The following is a 23,060-nucleotide window of genomic DNA, read 5'->3' on the forward strand; positions in this document are numbered from 1 at the left end:
TCTTTCTGTTGGAGAAGAATGCTCTTCCCTTTGTTATTTTTCATTGGCGGGAAATAGGCGTGTTGCTTACACAGACTTTGCCCCTGCCATGGCCAGTTTCTCTAGAGCTTTTGTGTCCTGGGTATCATCTGAAAATTATAACAGATCATTTGACTTTTTATTAGACTTGTGCTTCAACTGAATGAAATTGGTTCAGAAAAATGCATTGGACAATTTAAAATAACAACTGCAACATGCATTGAGCACTTACTGTGTGTTGGCACTTAAGTATGCTTTAATTCTCACAACAACCTTACACCTTGGTACTGTTGTTCTCCCTGCTTTTCAGATGAGGAGACTGAGGCTTAAATTAATTTTCTCAGACAAGGTCACATGGTTAGTAAGTGGCAGAGCTGGGACTCATTGAGACCTATGCTTTTAATTGTGTTTTACTATTCCCTAGTTCTCCCAGGAGTTCTTAGCACAATTGCGATGTGATGCATCCTTCTGTGTAGGAGATAATAAGAACACAGTAACTGACCAGGAATAAACCTAGGACATACACAGTTTTCTTGAACATTTCCGCTTTGAAGCCTCCCCAGCGACCCCCTCCCACATACAAACTCAGCTGTGTAGCCTTGCCTTGCTCCTTGTTCCAGTTTCAGTGATGGCATTTATCACAGCATTTTACCATTTGGCCACAGCCCTCTGAGAACAGGTTCCCTCTTATTGATCTCTGTACCCTCAGCATATAGCAGCACTCATCAATTCATAAAAATGGAAGATTACTTTTAAAATAGTCTTAAACTGTTTTTCACTGTTTTAAACTGTTATGCTATACACTTAGAGCACAAACCCATAATCAGAATGTGGAAAAATGATCACGTCATACTTTTTAATGTTTACAGAATGAAGAGGCGCAATTTCTCTGTTGTGAATAAAATTGGCCAGTCGTCACCAGCAATGAAACAGTCAAAACTTGAATTCTACTCTTCTCTCAACCAGACTCCTATGTACACTGCTCTTCCAGACTGGGGGAGTTTGCCTCTTCATGTAGTGTTACACATTTTTCAGTATCTTCCTTTAATAGATCGGGCCCGGGCATCTTCCGTCTGTAGGAGATGGAATGAAGTTTTTCATATTCCTGACCTTTGGAGAAAGTTTGAATTTGAACTGAATCAGCCAGCTACTTCATATTTTAAGTCCACTCATCCTGATCTCATTCAGCAAATTATTAAAAAGCATGCTACCCATCTCCAGTATGTCAGCTTTAAGGTAAGAAAAATAAGCATTACATCGAAACCATGGCATATTTTACCAATATTTTTAATACCTAGATTCTTATGTTAAGCAGTGAGTGAATTTTGCAGAATTTTATCTCAAACTATTTCCTGTTTTTCTGTAGTTATTTGCATAGATTGAGATGTAGAACTTGAACTATAATCGAATAACTTAAACTTCAGTTTCCTTCACCTGGGTGCTATTATTAAAATTCAGGTCATTGTAAAAGATTTGAAAGTATGAAGTGCTTAGAAAGTTAATTTTCCATATTCTCTTTTCCTTACTTTTTTATGAGACATTTTGTATGAAGAAAAAATACTAGTTTACTTTATAGCTCAAAAGCTAAATACAATTTTGCAAATGAATTCTGTTAAATAAGTATTTGTCCGTAACTTTCTAATAAGTTTGACCTTCATGAGATTAAGATTTAAATTGTCTTTTTAGGTTGACGGTAGTATTGAGTCAGCAGAAGCTGCCTGTAATATACTTTCTCAGCTGGTAAATTGTTCTATCCGGACCTTGGGCTTGATTTCAACAGCCAAGCCAAGTTTTATGAACATGTCAAAGGTAAAGATGCTATGCTTTTTTGTAGGATATACTAAAATTCTTGCCAAACTGGCAGAAAGGATTCTTTTCCTAAAAACAGACAATATTCTACTTGTATTCAAAGAATTATTTAAAGCAATTTTCTGTTGACTAGCACTTATTTTTGCTGAAATAGCTTATTCATGGTTTCATTCTTTAGGTATATTTTAGTCATTGTTTCCCCAGTAAATATCATTAATACAAAGTTAATGATATGATTTTCAAGCGCTTGTTTACTTAGTTACTTTGAATAAAGGGCACGGAGGGCCAGCAAATGGGTGTCTTCCCTGTCACTCTGGAGTCTCTCTTTGGAGGTGGAACAGTATAATATCTGACTAAATAAACTATATTTGTTAGGATGATGTTTGAATCTATGTAGTAGACACTCCAAAACAACCGTGCCTTAAAACACATGACTGAAGTTTATTTCTCTTACGTTAAAGAAATCCCTAGTGAGACAGTCCACAGCTGGTATGAAGTTATTCGGAACCAGGCTTCCTCCAGGCACTCCATTCTCTCCAAGGCATTTCTTCGTTTTCAATGTTGAAGACGGCTTTCTGAGCCGCAGCCATCACGTCCTTATTCTAGATAGCTGATGGGAGCAAGTGGGGAAGGGGGGTATGCCCTCTCCTTTGCAGGGAGACTAGCCACAGTATCGCATGATGCTTCTGTTCGTCTCCTAGGCCAGGATTTAGCCCAATGGCCGGCCACACCAGGTTTCTGGGAGGCTAGGAAAGTCTTTTAGCTGGGTGGCAATGTGTCCAGCTAAATGTTGGGACTAGATTACCAAAGAAGAAAGGATGAATCGTGGTTAGAAGCAACCAGCAGTCTCTGCCACAAAAAAAAACAGTGACTGCCTTCTCTTCAGCTTGAATGCCATCTTTTCAGAGAGGCCTTCCTCTACCACTTGCTAAAACACCCGTTCCTCCAGCTACTCTCTACTCTGTTATAACATTTTAGTGTTTTTATGTCATTCGTCAGTACTTGGAAATACCGTACTTATTTAGCATGTTTATTCTCTTCTCCCCAGACTAAGTCATAAACTCTTGAAGGCAGAGATTCTAATTTGTTTACCATGATAAACCCAGATTTAGGATAGTGCCTGCTACGTAATGAGCACTAAATTATGGTTGTCAGTAAAACGGGCTGATGGAAACTTTCCTGTAGAAGAGGATAGAGGAATAGTAACATCTCCCTCATAAACTAGGTCATGGCTCTCTTAGCAAGCATTTCTGCTAGCTTGTTTATCTTTTTAAGAGATGTGCTGGGGGAAAAATGGGTCATTTGGGGATTAGAGTAATACAATTAATCAGATGAAAATGTATTACTTCTAAATAGTTATTTTCTTGTTTATAAACTATGGATCAGATGAGCCTAAAACTCTTAAATTCTAAGCTGTCTCTCATGTTACACATCAGCTTTAAGAGCCAGCTTCTAGATAAGCTGATGCCGACACCGGAGAGAGGCCGCGGCCATGAGCAGGCTCTGCGTCTGTAGTAAAATGTCAAGCTCTGCCTCTATAGTAAAATGAGCTCTGTGGCTTCTACGGGGGTTGTGGATCTCTCTAAGCCTCAGTTTTTCATTTGTAAACTAAGGGAAAATAAGATAAAAGTACAGCATTTTGCTAGATATAAAAAGTGCTGTAAGAACATATTGTTACTATAATAAATTTGTACAGGTTTCCCTGCTATCCAAAAGCAGAGCTTTCCTATGAAATCTTTTTTTAAGCCGAAATGGCATAAAGTGAAGAAGCTATTACCTCAGGAGGCGTCTTACTAACGGATGCACAAAACACATTAAAATGAAGCACAGGTGCCCACAGACACAGGGCAAAGTGTGGCAGCTTGATGCTGAGATGCTGTGTGGCTGCTGGAGAGGGAGCTTGGCGGGCCAGGGCCCTGCTCAGGGTGCACGCTGCCTCTACGACTCGCTGCCCATCAGATGCTGAGCATTGCTTCTGCTTGTTGCCTTTTTTCATGTCAGTGAAATACTCCGGGTTTCTTTCGGTTCGTGAAAACAGGTACCAATGTAGGTCTTTTGTAAAGGTGAAGTGGTGTAAAGCAGACTTTTGAAAAACGGGGAATCTGTACTCTAATACTTAACCGTGTCCTTCAGGACTGAAAGAGTCCACGGAGAGTTGATTAAAAGGGGGAAAAACCTTATATTTCTTAACGAAAAGGAGTTCCTTATTTATGTTTCCTAACAATTTTTGGCATCATCAAATTTTGCAAAGAGGTCTAGTCATCTGCTATTTAAAAATTTGTAAATCACTTAATTAGTATAAGTCAGTAAGTTTTCTTAAAATAAATTATGATTTAGAACCAATTTGATCATTCTAAAAGGGACAATAGAACCGTTGATAAATCCAAATAGATTTTGAAAAAGGAAAAGTGATCATGCCTAGATATGGTTTCCAGACTCTTTATCCATGTCCAAAAATACTACTTCTGAAAACTTAAAACTACACCCATTTTGAGTTCAACCTATAAATAAGTTTGAGTTTGTCAATATTCAAAACAGAAAGTTTCAAAACATACTTTTAATTTGCCAGCAAAGAGCATATCCCTAAAGAATGGCATCATTTATTGATTTATTCATCAACAAATATTTGTTGACCTTCTACTATGTGCCTGATACTATTTTAGGTGCTGGCTATATAGGAGTGAATAAACCAGATAAGAATTATATTTCTTCTAGGGCAAGAGTTGAACAGGCACAGGTAATAAATATTTTAGGCTCACACAGTCTTACTACAACCCTACTGCTGCAGTGCTATCAACTCTACGTATCTAGCACAGGGTGAAAGCCAACGTACACAATACATACTGGAAGCAGCATGGCTGTGTTACAGTAGCTAGTTATGGACACTGAAAGAGTTTCATGCAATTTTCACATGTCATGAAATAACCTTCAAAACATTTTTTGTAGCTGAAACCGGTTTGGCTTGGTGGATAGAGCGTCAGCCTGCGGACTGAAAGGTCCCAGGTTCAATTCCGGTCAAGGGCATGTACCTGGGTTGCGGGCACATCCCCAGTGGGAGATGTGCAGGAGGCAGCTGATCGATGTTTCTCTCTCATCGATGTTTCTGACTCTCTATTTCTCTCCCTTCCTCTCTGTAAAAAATATATTTTAAAAAAAGAAAAAAAACATTTTTTGCAATTATTTAAAAATGTAAAAACCATTCTTAACGCATGAGCTATACAATAACAGACTGTGGACTAGATTTGGCTGGCAGACTATAATGTACATAATTATATCCTTTTAATATTGAAAACTAAATCCTGAAGATTGAAATAATTGAAAGACATATTTATGAAATCTTTGAAACTTTCTCCTTTCTCACTGTTCCATTTATGAATTATAAAAGTATTTAAAAAACTACACTTTGTTATAAAAATATCTTTTATTGGCTAATGGTATTATGAAAAACAGTCATATGTTGATGCCTTTTACTATGCTATTATTAGCATATGTTGATATAATAGTTTTAATGAATTATTTGATTGAAGCGGTAGATCTTTAAATAATGTTTTCATAATTTTTTTTCTTATTGCTGTGCAAGTCGCATTTTGTGTCAGCACTTACAGTTATTTTTGTCAACTCAAAATCATTGTCCTCGGTCAAAATCGAAGGCACGCCCGTGGATGACCCCTCACTGAAGATTCTCGTGGCCAATAACAGCGATACTCTAAGACTCCTAAAAATGAGTAGCTGTCCTCATGTTTCATCTGATGGTGGGTTATATATTTTTTAAGCTTGCATGATGTTTTTTTATAGTAATAGTAACAATGCAATTTCTTATTGAAAACTACATGCTTCTGAAACATAATTTATTAAACTCTTATAAAAGAAATTTTAATCTGTAAGCTAGAGATAGCTTGAATTGCCTCTCCTAAGAGTATTGTAATTATGTATATTACATATATATATATATATATATTTATGTGTATCTTTGCTATTTTAGTAAATAATGACTAATAACTAATGTAAATTGACAAAAATGTTAGTATGATCTTCGTTCTTAAGAATGTTTCCCCATTTCCCACAGGAATCCTTTGTGTAGCTGATCATTGTCAAGGCCTTAGAGAACTGGCATTGAATTATTACATGCTAAGTGATGAACTCCTCCTGGCACTGTCAAGTGAGACTCATGTTAACTTTGAGCATCTTCGCATTGATGTTGTGAGTGAAAATCCTGGACAAATTGAATTTTGTTCTATTAAAAAACAAAGTTGGGATGCACTTATTAAACACTCCCCTGGAGTTAATATCGTTATGTACTTCTTTTTATATGAAGAGGAATTTGAGACATTCTTCAAGGAAGAAACCCCTGTCACTCACCTTTATTTTGGTCGTTCAGTAAGCAAAGCAGTTCTAGGACGGGTCGGTCTGAACTGTCCCCGACTAATTGAGTTAGTGGTATGTGCCAATGGTCTTCAGACTCTTGATGATGAACTTATTTGTGTTGCTAAACACTGTAAAAACTTAACAGCCTTGGGCCTCAGTGAATGTGAAGTTAACTGCAGTGCATTCATTGAGTTTGTAAGACTGTGTGGGAGAAGGCTAACCCAGCTATCTATAATGGAGGAAGTTTTGATCCCTGATGACAATTACAGCCTTGATGAAATTCACACTGAAGTCTCCAAACACCTGGGAAGAATATGGTTCCCTGATGTCATGCCTGTCTGGTAATTGACTACCAAAGATTCTTAACTATTTTTTAATCAGTAAGATGAGCTTCTTTCAGTCTATGCAAATGTAAATTTTAAGATGCATTGCTAAAATATTTTAGGTAAAATATTTCATCATTTGTAAATTGTCTTAATAGGTTGCAGCAGAAACATTAGAAAAACTACAAGAAATTTGAGAAGCCAGAAATTTTAGTAAAAGGGCACAGAGAGTATGTTGTGGTTAGTTGATATGCAAAAAACTACAGTTTCTAGATAAGCTTCTTAGCCTTCCTTGAAGGAATATTTTACCTTGCTAAATTTATAATATTGAGCTTAGGCTCCCTTAAATTATGCCATTTACAACTTTATATTATTTTAGTTGTTTTTGTTTCATATTAATTTTAATATATTTTATAAAATATTTAGTATTAAAAACAATAAAATCAAAATATAGATATAGAGGCTGACTTAATTATACTTCGTTTTTAGTACTATGTAAGATCATATTATGATTTAATAAACAACTTTTAATTTCCAATACACTTGGAATTCTACTTTATTACATTAACTTGGGAGAAAATTGATAATAAACTAAAGTGAAATAATATTAATTCATTTTATGAAGATACTGTGTTAATTGATTAAATACACTACTGAATTAAAAAGGTAAATTTTGCAGAGTGTCTGGGAGGGAATCAGTGTTTACTGATCCATTACTATGTGTCTGAAATGATGCCAGTCCTTTGCACAGTGATCTTATAATTTAATCAGTAACACAGCAAAGCTCCTTCATGGCTATGTATTAACTTTAGGATAAAGATATACCTTTAAAATGACCCTCAAGATACTACAAGACCTGGCTTCTTCATACTTTGCTCTCATTTTCTCCCCACCAAACTGCCCCTTGCCCTTCTGCTCCCATTCTCTTTCAGGTCCTTCAGACTGCCATGCACCCTTTAGTCAGAAGGCATCGGTACATATAATTCTTTCTACTTTGATTACTCTCTTTGCCCCCTCAGATCTTCCCTTTGGATGTCTTTTCCTCAGGGAAGTCTTATGACTCTCAGCACTCTGTGGCTTTCCATGTGGTGCGTATCACTATTGTAATTGGCCACTTACTTGTATGATTTTCTGCTTATTCTATTTCACAGTGTAAGATCACTATTGGGTTTTATTCACTGTTGTGTCCCCAGCATCTAGCATAATACTTAGCACCATAACAGGCACTCAGTACATTTTACTTAAGTACTTCCTTTTTCAAACTTGTTCCCCCCCCCCCGCAAATCTTAAATTTAATTCTTAGAAATAAAATTAAAAAGAAAATTAGAAATATGTTTATTATTTTCCAGTTTTGAATATTTTTAAATATTCAGGAAAACATATTTTATTGTTAACATTATTATAGATATCCCCCATTCCCGCCCCCCCGACTGAGCCCCCGACCCAGCCCCTGCCCCACCCCAGGTCTTCACCACATTATTGTCTGTGTCCATGGGTTATGCCAGGGGTCCTCAAACTTTTTAAACAGGAGGCCAGTTCACTGTCCCTCAGACCGTTGGAGGGCCGGACTATAGTTTAAAAAAAAAAACTATGAACAAATTCCTATGCACACTGCACATATCTTATTTTGAAGTAAAAAAAAACAAAACGGGAACAAATACAATATTTGTATTTGCATGTGGCCCGCAGGCCGTAGTTTGAGGACCCCTGGGTTATGCATATGTGGTATATGTTCTTCGGTTAATCTCTTCCAGTTCCCCTACCCCTCTCCCCTCTAAGATCTATCAGTCTGTTCCATGTATCCATGCCTCTGGTCCCATTTTGTTCGTCAGTTTATTTTGATCATTAGATTTGCTGCTCTGATTGACTGACTTTTTTCCACCTTATCTTCTAATTTGCTGATTTAATCCTCTGCTTCCCAGAACCTGCTGTTTATTCCTTCCAGTGTATTCTTTATTTCAGATACGTTGTTTTTCATTTCTGGTTGGGGTTTTTTTTTCTTTTTTCATGATTTCTATGTCCTATTTCATGCTTTTGAGTATTCTTAAAACTGTGTATTCTTTGTAGTCTGTTTCTGATACATTGTTTTGCCTTCATTTTATTTAGCTCCTTTTCTGAAGAGTCCTCCTGTTCTTTCATTTGGGGCCTGTTTGTTTCCCCATTTTTGCTGTTTCTTTGTGTTGGTTTCTGTGTATTGGATAGAACTGCTACGACTCCCAGTCCTGATGGGGTGGCCTTCCGTAAGGTCTTGTGAGGCCTAGTGGTATAGTCTCCTTGATCTTCCGAGCTGGGTGCTCTAGGAATGCCTCTTGTGTGGGTAATGTGGGCCCTCCTGTTGTAATTAGGTCTTGATTGCTGTTTGTGGGTGGGCTCAGCCCTTGGGCTAGCTGACTGTGAGGCTCAACCCCGACCATGTTGCGCCAACTGTTACACAGATGTGGGTTCACCCTTTGTATCTGCTGATTGTGGACCTTGCTGGATTTTGCTCTGACATTGTCTGAAGCTGGCCACTTAATGTGCTGGCCCCAGACCTCCTGGGAGTTTCTCTGGTGCAAGCCAAGTCACTGTCCCTGCCTGGCTCTCAGCAATTTGTCTGAAGCTCTGCAGGGCAGAGCCCCAAGTAGTCCAGTGGGCAGGGCCTCCAGAGACTGGGTCTTCCTTGGGTCTTGCATCTTGAATGTCCCTGCCCTGAGCTGCTCTCCCTTCCCCCAGTGGAACTGTACTCTGTGGGAATATCAAGGACTTGCACAAGGGGCTCCTCCTGTCTTTCCTCTGTATTCTCTGCTCTCAGTATTTTAGATCAGCGGCTCTTTAACTGATTTTTGAACTGATTTCTCTGCAGTTCAGCTGCAATCTGCTCTGGGGTTGGGAGCAAGTGGATGGAGCTTCCAGCTACTCTGCAACAATCTTTTGTTATCAGGAAAACATTTAAAAATGTTCTCACCTATTAGGAGATCAGAATACAATGTGATAAATAGCACATTTTATATTCCTTTATTTAGAGACTGCTTATGCATACATTCTAACCACTGTACCACATTTATTGTCACTGAGTTCTGTAAGAACAGTCATCTCATTTCATTTACTTTTGAGTTCAAATTTCTCAGAACAGTGTATTGTATATTAGTGCACACTAAATAAATGCTATTAGAGCTGATAGTACTGGTTGAAAAATAAAACCAGTTTCCTAAAGATAGTTATTATTATTGCAGAATTATATTAGCCATAGCTTAAGATTTCTGCACTCTCTTAGAGTGCAGAAACAGCAAATAATAGGGAAATTTAAGTCTGATTAGAATAGCAGGACAAACAAACATAAAGGAAATGGCCTGAGAGGGAGGGGTCAAACTGGTTGGAGATCATTGTAATGGTGGACATACTGAAGACATAAATCTGGTATTAAAAAATATATATCCCTGGCCTGGCTGGTGTGGCTCAGCAGTTGAGTGTCGACCCAGGAATCAAGAGACTGCTGTTTTGATTCCTGGTCAGGGCACAATCTCAGGTTGTGGACTCGATCTCCAGTAGAGGGCACGCAGAAATTCAGAAGGCAGCCAATTGATGATGTTCCTCTCCTCTCTCTCTCTCTCTCTCTCCTCTCTCCCTCCCTTCTTCTCTCTCTGGTAATCAATAAAAGAATATATAAAATATATATATGCCTGAATGGTAAGGTAATAGAGTGCCAGTGGTGTTTGCACTAGAGGATAATGAAGCAAGCAGAGAAGGACTGGAGGAAAAGGGAGGTCGAGGGAGAGTTTAGCTCACCCCTGATGATAGTTCGCCCCATAGTTCACCATCATAGAGAGATAATGAATACAAGTGCCCTCTTTTACTTTGAGTGAAAAGTTGCTGCAGTAAATATGATCTTCAGTGGCCCAGTAGTTGAATCTAGAGAACTGAGACTCTTAGAGCAAAACTCAGAGTAAAACTCATCAGCTCAATTAAATGACCCCGGTTGGTCTTATTGGGTTGGCAAATTGAAGAGCAAACATTTTTAGGACAACCAAAAACAAGACAAGGAAATATGGAGTATTCTTGATGCTTCATTTAATGAAAATGTCTCCATTTACTGTGGAAGTCCATGAAAAGTACTGTTTGCCTAAGATTAGAGGATTCTAGATAAATGAAAGAGTTTGATATTAGATGGATTTGGGGCTTTAGGCTTTTAAAAGTATCTTAGTTGTCTAAGCAACTTTTTCATGTTAAACTGGTGTTTTTGAGTTTGCTAAAGGGTTCTGGAAAAGTTAGAATAATTTTGTAGGCGAAATGTAAATGTAGGTTGCACTGAAAAGACATAAAAATAAGATTCTCAAATTTTTGTTTTTCCTTCCTTAAAAACCTTCATGGGCTCATTTGTATTATGCTAAATACTAGAAATTTGGGCAGATTTTAAAATAATATGTATTGCTCTTGATATGCTACTAAATGTGACAAGTGTCACAGGATATAAGAATTTTTCCCTCTGTAGGCCTGGCCCTTTAAATTGACCACTTATCTTATATTTCCATTAAATTACCTGTCTGCAAAAAACTTAAAAACATTTTCAAAATAAAAATTGATTTTGTTCACATTATTTATAGTCAATGAACTTAATACCTGACACCACAATTTTTAAGTATTATCTCTTTCACTAAGGAAAAATAAGTTCTCAGTACTCTTACTTCTCTGTCATTTGAACCTTTATAACACTTTATACTGAACATTGTGACACTCAAACCTGACACAAATTAAAAAAGAAAACAAAACTCTGCTATAATACACCAGAGGGCGCTGTATTCTAGTTCTTAGTCTAAAGTCTGCATTTCCGTTCACAGATGTGAGCGTGCCTGTGGAATGCTAGGCAGAGGCACAGTTCTTGCTCTATCTTGCGGAAGCTCTCCATCCAGGTAACGAGTCTGGTTTTTAAAAAAACCATTTTCAGAAGGTTAAGTATTTAGAAGGCTATATATTTCATTATTTAAACATTTTAGAGCTCTTTAAAAATTGCCTTTAAAGTCTGTGCTACGTTCTTGTTTTATGTTCTCAATGGAAACATAGCTTTTGTCCTTTGAAAACAAATGTAATTTTTAGAGACAATCTAAAGTTATTTGGCACTATGGAGATAAATAAGGTAGGTTATCAAACCAAGCAGTGCTGGTTATAGTTTTCATTTTTTAAATTGAATTCTTAATTTGCTAGCCTTGTGTAACACAGTAGAGAATAGTATCTTATTGGGTATATCTTGTGTAGACTCTAAACTATCTGAGAACCATCATTGACACTTTTTCCTGGCCACCCCTCTGCAAGTCCTAGTATATCTATAACATATAATTCATAATAATAAATACTCATGAAATCACCTCCCAGCTATAAAACTACAGCATTGATAGTAACTTAAATTTGCCAGAGTTTTTCTGTCCTATCAAGTCCTTAGGTAACTAGTGTTCATTATTTGTTTGATTTCTTTTTTAAATATATTTATCACATAATTATGTGTTCCTAAAAATTATGTTGTAGCTTTAACTGTTGTGACTTTATAAAAAGAGTGTTCATGCTATATTTGATCTTTTGGATTTTTTTTTAACCTTGGTATTACAGTAAACCCTCGATTTTGTGGACCTTCGTTTTACAAACTTCAGATTTAATGAACAAAATTCCTGGCTCATATGTCATATGTGAAAGTTAACACCCTGTTAATTTTAAAATGCTTTTAACCAAGATTTACTTACAATTAAATTAACAGGTTGGTTTTTGTTATTAATTCACTGTTATCTTTAACAAATTTTAACAAATAGGCCATATCTTGGAAAAAAACACTAGAAATTTTGCCAACATAAATAAATATTGCATATCTACAACGATAGTCTATATATTTAAATCCAACAGTCACCGCTCAAAAACAATGTTCAGTGAACGATTAGCACGTAATCATCATGGGTGGTAATTAGTTCTGTTGTAGCATGGCGTAACTTTATACAGCAGTTTTAACGTGTGCCAGCTGATGTTCCGACGTGCTAAGCCATGCCCAGCTGTGTGCATTTGTTTACTAGTGCTGACTGGTGAATGCATGCTTTTACTAGACCTACTCAGCATAAATTTAAAATTACTATACTACATACAGAAAACTTTTCTGTGAAATTAAACTTTAAATGCATAATTTTAATTACACAAATTTGTCTACATAAGAAAGACAGGTAGCCCTGACCAGTTTGGCTCAGTGGATAGAGTGTCGGCCTGCGGACTCAAGGGTCCCGGGTTCGATTCCAGTCAAGGGCATGTACCTTGGTGGCGGGCACACACCCAGCAGGGAGTGTGCAGGAGGCAGCTGATTGATGTTTCTCTCTCATCGATGTTTCTGACTATCCTCCTTTCCTCTGTGGAAAATCAGTAAAATATATTTTTTTAAAAAAAGAAGAAAGACAAGTAAACTAAATAATTTGTCAACGTTTTGACATATGCATTCAGCAAACCTACTTTATTATATAACGGACACCCCCTCGCCCGAAATGGCCTGTTATATCGAGATTTTACTGAATATTGCTATGATTCATCCATTTTGTCGTTAGCTGAGGATTATTTATTTTGAGTGCTATGTAATATTCCATTCTATAACCACAATTTATTTGTCCGTCTCACTGTTGATGGGCAGTTGAGTTGTTCCAGGTTTTGCTCTGATAAATAGTGATGTCATGAACATTCTTATACCTATGTCCTAGTTAGTATACAACTGCAGCCACTTCTCACCAGTAGTAAAGTAAGTTCAATTAATTTCATTTTCCTCTAACATATCTACACTAAGAATGGAGTCATTCTACTGGAGTTTACTACACTCCAAAAGGATTTAAGCAAAAAATTCATGAAGGATATTTTCAGAATGATGAATTCAATTTATTCACTTCTTACTGACAGACTAAACTCTAGGGAGCCGTAATTATTTCTGGTCCTTTGAACATTTGCATGGTTATTTCACGTTGGCACCTGTTGCCAATATAACCAAGAAGTAATAATTTAGTATACAATGATGTGTAGAAATAAGTAGCTATCAGACGCATATGGCTAGATGAGGCTGACTGTCTTGGTTCCCTGAGATACTTCAGGTTAGGATAGAACTCTTTCTCTTTCTAGTACGCCTTGTTATGCAATCATACTGAAATCTAGAATATTACATATTTTCTTAGGCTGCCATTATTCATTAACTTAGAAAATCTACCACTTATATAGAATGTGGGAATGTGGGAATATAAAGACCAGTGAATTCTGTTCTATTCATGCAAGCAGCTCATGCTCCAACCAATTTGACAAACCTAAGGATATTGCTGAAATTCTCCTCAACCTTAACTCAAAAAAAGCCTCCAATTTATTCAGTTAATACCTATTCAGTATGTATGAGTGTCCAGCATTGTACAAACCTCTATTCTTTTACCATAAATACAGATTAAGGCTTTTTTTTTTCCCCTAAGCAAAAGTCTAGTTTTAGAATCATTAAAAATGCAGTCTGGACTAACTTGAATTTACATATTTACTTTACGTATTTAGGACTAAGAAATATTAAGGGAAAGCCACCACCCCAGATATAGGTTACCAAAAGTTCAGAGAGCCATGAGAAATTAGTTGACATAAAAAAACATGAAAGTGGCAGTGAGTTGAAATCAAAATACTGTGTTCTTCCTTGCACTTATCATGTTTCTATTTGAACATAAGTTTTCTTGGAAAGCAGGATATGCGTTCAGGTTCTAGGAAGATGGCTCTCTATCTTGATGATCTGGTCATCTGTCTTCCGTTTATAGGTACACGGTGGGATCACTCAGGTCACAGTTTTCAATGTGTATGTGGGATTGTATGCCAGGATAAACTTTCTGCAAGGGCAACAGAATTCCCAGTTTTTCTCCTTTCTTGATAGAACCTTTATATTTAATTGGCTTGATGTAGAACATTTTAATACAGAAACCTAAAAGAAAAGAAGAAGTAAAATTATTCATTATCTGGGTTTTAATAGCCTAGAATCAGAAATTTTAAAAAATTACAGAAATAACACACACACAAAAACATAAAAAGAAAAGAGAGTTGATTGAACTCAATGGGGGAGTAGAAGGAAATGACAAAATCATATCAGAAATAAAGACAAAAATTGCAAGATGCCCTAGGAAGAATAAATTTAAATGACAATGTAATAAAAGCATTAAACAATAGCAGAAAAACACTAGATAACTGAGAATATTGACCTGGAATAATGTTAACTCTAAAGCATATTCTAGTTAAACTGTTAGACTTTAAAGACAAGGAAAAATGGAAAGAACTGGCACAAGAATACAAATCTTTCTAAATACCAAAATAAAAAAATTTTAAATACCCACCATATAGAGAAATTGAGTTAATATAATACCATAATTATAATGTAGTATGACAATGTTTTATCTATAAATGTTAACTCATCTATTAAACAGAATTTTCTATTGACTTGGAAAGGAAAACCCTACTCTATGCTGTATAGAAAAACAATAATTGTAAAAGGCTAAAAGTTAAGAAATGGACAGATATTTGCCAAGAAAATAGAAGCAAAAAGAAAAGCAAGGGTTATGATCATGTTATGAGAGTGGAATTCAGGCCAAAAGCATTGAAACAAGACAAAGGAGGACAATTTATAATGCTAAATCCAATGATGACAGCTTTACCCAGAATATAGAGGGCTTTGTAAATATTTCCCAGTCAACTCTTGGAGAAAGGCCAACATTTTCCAATTGTGGAATTTGGGTAAATGAAAGTATGTATTCATGATAGTATTGCTGAAAGTGGTTTTGTTTATAGATTGTTAAGCAAAACCACATGGGCCACAGGAAGAAAGCCCTCAGTCAGCTAGAGAAGTAGATGGAGTGTGTGCATAAAAGCAGATGACTCCAGGAAACCAGTGTAACATCTTTGGAAATGCATTAAGCTGTTTTAGTTTGCTACACCAAGTCCTTTATGTTGTAGGTTTTATCATCTTGAAGGAAGTATGAAATTTCAATTATGGGCTATGCATTCAATAAATAAATATCCAACATCTTCGTATGTGTCCCAGACATATACACCACCTCTTACCTCTTCCAGATATCCGGACACCATTATTGATGGCATTCTTGTTTTTATAAGGTTTCTCCTGGCCCACAATCATTCCACTGAAAGGTGCATACACAGTAGATCCATCAGAGCACAAGACGTCCACACCCTGGTGAGGCCTATGATTTCTAGGATGCAGATAAGAATGAAGAGACTTAGGAACTGCCCTGGGAGCTTTATTGCCCAGGAGTGTGGTGCCGGCCTTCTGTCCCCAGGCCAGGGTATCAACAACTGAAGCTGCTAGAGCATAATAGGATGTCCCAGGTTTCCTCCCTCTGTTTTGCCCAATTTTAACCTCCTTCCCTGAAGGTAGTAATAACCATGTTGTAAAGATTAAAGCACTTAAGATAGTATTTGGCACTTGGGAAGCCTTTAAAAATATTAGCTATTCTTATTATATGGCCTTTTGGGGAAATGAAGCCATCTATATGAGTACATTTCAATATAGACCACCTAGGAAAGAGTTGTCTCTTTATGGGAACCTGTCATAAAAGAATCGTAGGTTACCCTAGTCGTGCTTTTCCCTCAGCGACCCAGAAGTTATTACAAACATCATTGACTGTACGTGCTATTTCAATATAGTGAGGGATGCTGCCTGTGTTTATTAAAGTACATGTAGCACAAACACAGAATGTTTCCAGATTGTGAGGTTTCTTGAGGTTGTCGCGAACAGTCCTCACTGTTGTCAGCATGCCCGCTCTTGCCAGCCTCTTCTCCTTTCTAATAGGCTCCTGCCTGAAAACTCAGACTCACCAGGATTGTTAGATGATGTAAAGCAACGTTGAGCAGGTTCCAAGTGAAGAGCCATTAAGTTATTACATAAGTCAAGTGCAAAACTTTAGGGTAGGAACTAATTGAGTCTTAATTTTGGCAATTAAGAGGCCATTTTTCCATATTTCCCATCTCTTAGGTATATCTCCAGGTGCTTGAGGTTACTTTGTAAGTATCCTATATGCAAATCGACCAAATGACGGAAGGACTGGTCACTATGATGAGCACTGACCACCAGGGGGCAGACACTCAACACAGGAGCTGCCCTCTGGTGGTCGGTGTGCTCCCACAGGGGGAATGCCGCTCAGCTAGAAGCCGGGCTCAAGGCTGCAGGTGGTAAGGAGTGAGGGGTCATGGAATGCAAGAGCCCCAGACTGCAAGAGGAATGTCTGACTGTCGACATAGGCCCGCTCTTTGGGGAGCGGGCCTAAGCCAGCAGGTGGACATCCCCCAAAGGGTCCTGGACTGCGAGAGGACGCAGGCCAGGCTGAGGGACAGCCCCCCAAATGCATGAATGTCGTGTACTGGGCCTCTAGTTATCTGTATAAGTGAGAGTTCCACTGTACTAGTAATGGGGGTGGAGGTTAATAATGCAATTGGACACGCAGCTATTTCATCAGAGAGTGGTACTCCCGAGGTGATACTGTACGTTACTGGAAATTCACAAGTCTGTTCCTCATTGTCTGAAATAAATTGCCTGCTTAGGGCCACCTCCGGTGTTCAGCTCCCAGAGGCTGGGTTAGTAGTACACTGTGGTTTGATGGAAAGAAGATCCTGAGGCCTGAATCCTAGTTCAGATTTCACCTCCAGCTGTGTTTGGCAGGTCCCTTAGCCCTTTGGTGCCTCTGTTCAAGTTCCTCATCTATAAATGGGATAGTAATGCTTGATTTTCACCTTGGAAAAACCAGGTGAACTAAGTCAACGTGGGAAAACACTGTTTGCCCCCCTTCCTCTTTTCCTTATTCCACACTCTGTTCCCAATTCAGAGCCCATACTTGAAGCAGAGTTCTTGGAAGTTGCTCCAAAGACAGTAATGTAACTGGTTTCATCTCCGAGTTTTCCTGTTGTCAGAGGAAATGATCATGAGCACTTGAGGAAACATAAGGCAAGCACACTAAGCAAAGAGGTCAAGAGGTCGAGAGCCCAGAAAGCATATGGTAAACATACCTCTGGGCAGTGTACTGGCCACAGCCATGGCTGTCACATGTCCTGATCTCATTGGAAGACTTGCCAGCACATAGATTAGCCCACGGCCCAGCCAGCACTGAAAAGGAGAAACATGAGAGGCAGATTTCCTTTCTTACGTATTTCCAACCTCCATTTGCCTTGTAAGTCTTCAGTGGATTCTGAAAATACTGTTTTTGCTATAATTTGTCCCTAACATTCTATAGTTTATGGTAAGCTCTTCCTTTAATTCCTGGTTCAGATGCAAAATTGGCTTTTTCTCTGGCCACAAAAAGTCTATTTTATGACATACAGAGTTATTTGTAAGTGTGTCTGCTGATAGGCATTAACCTCCATCATTATAGTTTCAGATTATCCACTAATAAATGGCATAAAGTGTGCTTTTCGAATTTTCTTTGTTCATTGTTTGGCATGGGTTTAAAGAAAATAATCAAACAGGTTGATTTATTTAAAGAAATAACCCCAGAAATTCTTAAGTAACTTTGAAATGTTTCCTTATTGCTAGTCCCAATAATCAAATCCTAATCCCACTCATCTCTGCATCAGGAATTTTCTAAGTCATATTCTTACACAAACTTTTCATCTTCTAATTACATTCCAGTTGAGTTCTAGACCGCAACTGAAAGGCGTTTCTTAACGTCCGCCCATTCCACTTTTGTTTCCCTCATGAAAGAACCAGAGCATTCGGTGGACGTCACTGAGAACCCCCTGTTCTTCCTGTTGCATTTTTAATATCCAGATACACAAGTTTCTGTTGTGACTGTGCTATTATTGACTTTTAAATCTATCCTTGAAATAAGTTTTTACAAATTAGCTGAGATTCTAAAATTGTGTCTGACTTACCAGTTGAAATCAAAGCAGCCAAAAGGAGGACTCCTGAAGAAAACATGTGGCTTTTATTTTCCTGTGATGCTTCTTCCTTCGATAATTATAATGGCTACACACTCTCTTTGAAGAATATGCAAGTCTGAGTAAATATTTTCTAGCTATTTAGCCTTAGAATTCTGCATTTTTCATTTCTTTAACAGGAGACAATGGAACAAGTCAAATTCTAATATCCCATGGCTAGCTATTTGGTTCAGATGCAGGACCTACATAAAAGCTTCTGAGCTGAAGAAGCAGCTAATTTTATTGGAAATGCTGACTAAATATTAACTGAAAGTGACCAAACCAGGTGAAGAGTGACTGTCCTCAGGGCTGTGGCTTCGTGAATAACTGCAGATACAGTAAAAATACAAAAATACCCTAACTTTAGGATTATAGTTACCTCAGAGCAGAGAGGGAAGCAGAGTTGTGCAGGGGTACACAGTGCTTAAACTCTAAAATAATCAATAGAAAACAGAAGATCAAAAGCAAATATAAAAAAATACTAATTTGTTAATCATTGGAGGTGGATACCTGTTGTAATGCTCTCTGTACTTTTCTATATATTTCTAATATGAATTCGCATTTCCTTCCTTTTGTAGGAGACTGAGATTGGGGCCCCAAATCTCCACCTCTCCCTGCATCCACACCCTTGCCATGACTCTTAGGGGCAGAGGGGGTTTTCTCAACCTCTGATTTGTGCTTCGATTCTATGATGCACTTTGACCAACAGAGCGAGGCAGACATGACTGTATCTGTAGAGCCTGACCTCTGACCAACCTTATGTCGTTCCATTTCCCTTCTTGTGTCCTGTTGTCTTCATGAGGAGGACATTCCCATACTAACCTACAGGGAGAGAATGACAGTCACGTGGAGCAGGCTCATCCTAGCCAAGCCTCCCAGCTAAAGCCAGACTAGCACACCCCTTAATTTACATTAGAAAATTCCCAGCTCTCAGGATTATTGAACACAAATTAACTCCATTGTGTTTAAGGAAATAGTAAGGGAATTAAAACAAATCTAAGCTAACTAACTGGACATTTGTCCTGAACGAGGCTGGCCTATGTCCATTTTGGAGTGGTATTTCAGGGCCAGAAGGCACTGTCCTTGTTCTTTGTGTATAACCAGTGAGTATAAGGAATGTCCAGATGATTGCTACCTGTTAGAGATCTTTTGATTAGAAACACTGATCTGTTAATAGACATATTTGGATAAGACCTTTATCCTCTCTGAGCTGTATTTCCTCATAAATAAATATATGTGGAAGTACAATGACTTGTTGGGCTATGATTACTGGCATTTAACCTTTGCAAGATATACTCAACTATCAGCATTATAAATTGACCTCATTTGTCACCCATGCCTTGTGCCTTGACCATTTTATTTTTCTTAGCACTTTCACCAAAGATAGAGAGGACCAGGAGGAGGCAGAGAAAATCAAATTGGCTATTATTCAAGTTGGATGTCTGTGGTGATAAGAAACGATTTTTCCTATGTAGAGACCACCTAACCTTTACTTGCCTCTTTCGGCTCAACATTCTCATCTCTTTAGAAAAGCTTGAGTTAAATTATTGTAATAGAGTTCATCCAGTAGGTTCAGCTGTTCCCTCCTGCCTTATCTCTGGTTCTCTGTAACTGTCTTCTGCTCCCCATAAGGTAGAGTTCATACTGAAATATCGAAGTGAGAAGGCTGGTCATATTCCGGGAGCTTATGAACACATTGATTTTATATGTTAATATTTTGTGTTTGTCTTAGTTCATTCAGGGTGCTGTAACAAAACACCATTGGCTGGTTTATAAACCAAAGAAATTATTTCTTATGGTTCTGGAGGCTGGAAGTCTAAGATCAGGGTATCAGCATGGTCAGGTTCTGGGCAGGGCCCTCTGCGGATTGCAGACTGCCAGCTCCTCCCTATGTCCACGCCTAGAGAAAGCGGGCAGTGGAGCTCCGTGAGTCTCTTCTCTACGGGCACTGATCCTATTCACGGGGTCTCCTCCCTCATTACCCAAAGGCCCCACCTCCTACTACCATCACACAGGCACTGGGATTTCAACATGGGATTTTTTGGGGAGACACAAACATTCAGACCATAGCAGTATTGATTTATATTAAATCATAAATAGAAAACAGTGGAGAGAAACTATTTGATAGAGGGGGCAAAGTTATAGATTTGAAGGTGACCTCCCAACATAGAGTCTTATTCTCCACCCCTCCCCCCCGATTAAAAATGCAATATTTATCAGAGATGTAATGAAATTTGAATGAATGAGCTAGAAGAAGAAAAGGTTGGGGGAACCCTGCCAACGTACGTGGCTATATGGAATACAGTATATTGTTTGGGGTCATTGAATTTGTGTAGCTAACCAGGCTTAACTTTTACCACGTCTAGAAACAGGTGCAAAATTAGCTAAACTATGCTACAAGTTTAAGTGCATGTCCTCAGTGTGAGGAATATAAGACGAAGAAAAATTAATCTCAATACTGGGATGAGGAGAATGCTTCTGCTGCCACACCCCAACACAAAGCCTCGATAAGTGTTCGCAGAACTGATTTGAACCAAACTACATCCTCATCAATGAGGAAGTAGCCTCCTTGCTTTCTGCTTTAATAGAGATTGACAAGCGCCAATAATTGAGCATGTATTAGATTAGAACGAGGACTAACTAGCAAATGCGCGTAGGCTTTTGGTCATGTTAGTTGCTCCAACCCGTAAGCACAGCGTGGACAGCCCTTCCTGAAATTCAGTCATTGGTAGTGTTTTCCAGGTAAAAGCAGAGCTAATGTTGGTTTTGTCTGACCTTTCATTTGGTGAGGGCAGCGAACCCATGAGACTGGTGTCATATGGTGACCTCTCTGTGGGTCACTTACCTCTTCCTGCCCTAGGACCCCAGGCAGAGCCTTGACCCCAGCCTAGCATCTCCGGATGGAGCCTTGTCCCCGCGGGGGCTGAACTAGAGCACATAAGGGAAGCAGAGCAAGTTTGTTCCTACTCACGGACTGACATCTTCCTCCTTGTTGTCTATTAGAAAGTGGAATTGGATGTAAACCTGAGTCTGTTTCCAATGTCCTGTGCCTGGAATAAGCAGCTGAAGCCCCGAGAGGATCTCATTAGAGATGGCCTTGTTTGTGGGAAAATTCTGGCAGCCCATGTATCATGCTTATATGTGGGATGTGTATTGCAAAGGGATTCTGAGTTTATGTTCTGATTCTGAGTCCCTTACTTTGTTGGAGATAAATGTTAAGGATGTTTACACTCCTGGTATGGGTAGGCAGACATCTTTCCTTGCCAATTTTCTCTCCTATTCTCTTATTTCTCTCTGATAAGCCATACGCCAAATAAAACACTTGATTTTCTTCTCTTAAGGCTCTGGTGTACTTTTGTTGATAATTTCCTTATTTGTTTTTTAAGTAGTTATATCCTTGTTCTGATTATATAAGTAATACTATCTTATTGCAAAAATTACCCCAAAGTTTCAAAAAAGTACAAAACAAATTTTCCACAAACATTTGGGGTGTATGTGTTTTTATTTTTATCTAGTGTCTCTTGTCAGGAAAACATCAGTGTTTTATTAAATAGGCACTATCTTAAACTGAGCATAGCACTAAAAGTTACATGAAAGACCAAGGATGGTTTTTTATTTTATTTTATTTTATTTTTTTAAATATATTTTATTGATTTTTTACAGAGAGGAAGGGAGAGAGATAGAGAGCCAGAAACATGGATGAGAGAGAAACATCCATCAGCTGCCTCCTGCACATCCCCCACTGGGGAAGTGCCCGCAACCCAGGTACATGCCCTTGACCGGAATCGAACCCGGGACCCTTCAGTCCGCAGGCCGACGCTCTATCCGCTGAGCCAAACCGGCTTTGGCAAGGATGGTTTTTTAAATTTTATTTATTGATGAGAGAGAGAGACAGAGAGAGGTAGAGAGAGAGAGAGAGAGAGAGAGAGAGAGAGAGAGAGAGAAATATATTGTTCCACTTTTGTATGTATTCATTGGCTGCTTCTTGTATGCGCCCTGACCACAGATCAAACCTGCAGCTTTGGCATATAAGGATGACACTCTAACCAACTGAGCTGCCCACCAGAACAAGACCAAGCATTTTACCAGGACACTAAATAACAGAAGAGTTAAAGTGTTGAGTATGTCCAACTGCTTCCATTTGGGTAAAATTTAAGTGAAACCTTGTTGGATTTCCTTTGCTGTGAGAGGGCATGGAAATCATTTCTTTAGTCTCTTTGATCTTTGTTTGGATTGGCAGTGCGGACGCCTTTGTGAAAGGGATGAGGCCAATGTGCTTTGCCGAGGGTTGTTGGCCTGGATGACCTGACTGAACACTCCGGGCTCCCTCCCTCTCTCTTCCTCAGGGTTTCGCTGGACGGAACCTACCTAGAAACACCAGGCTACGTTAAACTGCTGATTTAGGAACCACATGCCTTCAGAAACCACAACAACCTCCATGAAAGTCTGCCTCATCATGCGGAGAGGGAGGAGTCTCCACTAGGTGTCTTACATGACTTGAAAATGCTAAGCAAACATTTAAGTCATGCATTCTACCTCCCCTGACATACCCCAGGAGCCTAAAGAAGCGTTTTCTAATAAGCCACTTCCTTTTTCATTAATGGGATCATGAAGGGGGCAGATTGT

At 38.4% G+C, this 23,060-nt stretch overlaps 2 protein-coding genes across 2 annotated transcripts; one reads left to right on the forward strand and one right to left on the reverse strand.

The window, feature by feature from the left end:
* The first annotated feature begins 887 nt into the window (after positions 1-887).
* LOC308518872 (F-box/LRR-repeat protein 21) lies at positions 888-6,824 on the forward strand. The gene is made up of 4 exons (XM_081090657.1): positions 888-1,254; positions 1,705-1,827; positions 5,408-5,579; positions 5,894-6,824. Exons 1-4 carry the CDS (start codon positions 889-891, stop codon positions 6,535-6,537), a joined length of 1,305 nt encoding a protein of 434 aa, XP_080946783.1. The 5' UTR covers position 888; the 3' UTR covers positions 6,538-6,824.
* A 7,451-nt stretch (positions 6,825-14,275) lies between these two features.
* LECT2 (leukocyte cell derived chemotaxin 2) lies at positions 14,276-18,435 on the reverse strand (the record flags this gene model as incomplete). The annotated part of the gene is made up of 4 exons (XM_081093247.1): positions 14,276-14,442; positions 15,573-15,718; positions 17,529-17,625; positions 18,390-18,435. The coding sequence occupies 4 exons, from the start codon at positions 18,433-18,435 to the stop codon at positions 14,276-14,278; spliced, it is 456 nt and encodes a 151-aa protein (XP_080949373.1).
* Between the last annotated feature and the right edge of the window lie 4,625 nt (positions 18,436-23,060).

The sequence above is a fragment of the Myotis nattereri genome, assembly GCF_964212035.1.
Source record: "Myotis nattereri genome assembly, chromosome: 5".
In the NCBI taxonomy this organism is placed as follows: Eukaryota; Metazoa; Chordata; class Mammalia; order Chiroptera; family Vespertilionidae; genus Myotis; species Myotis nattereri.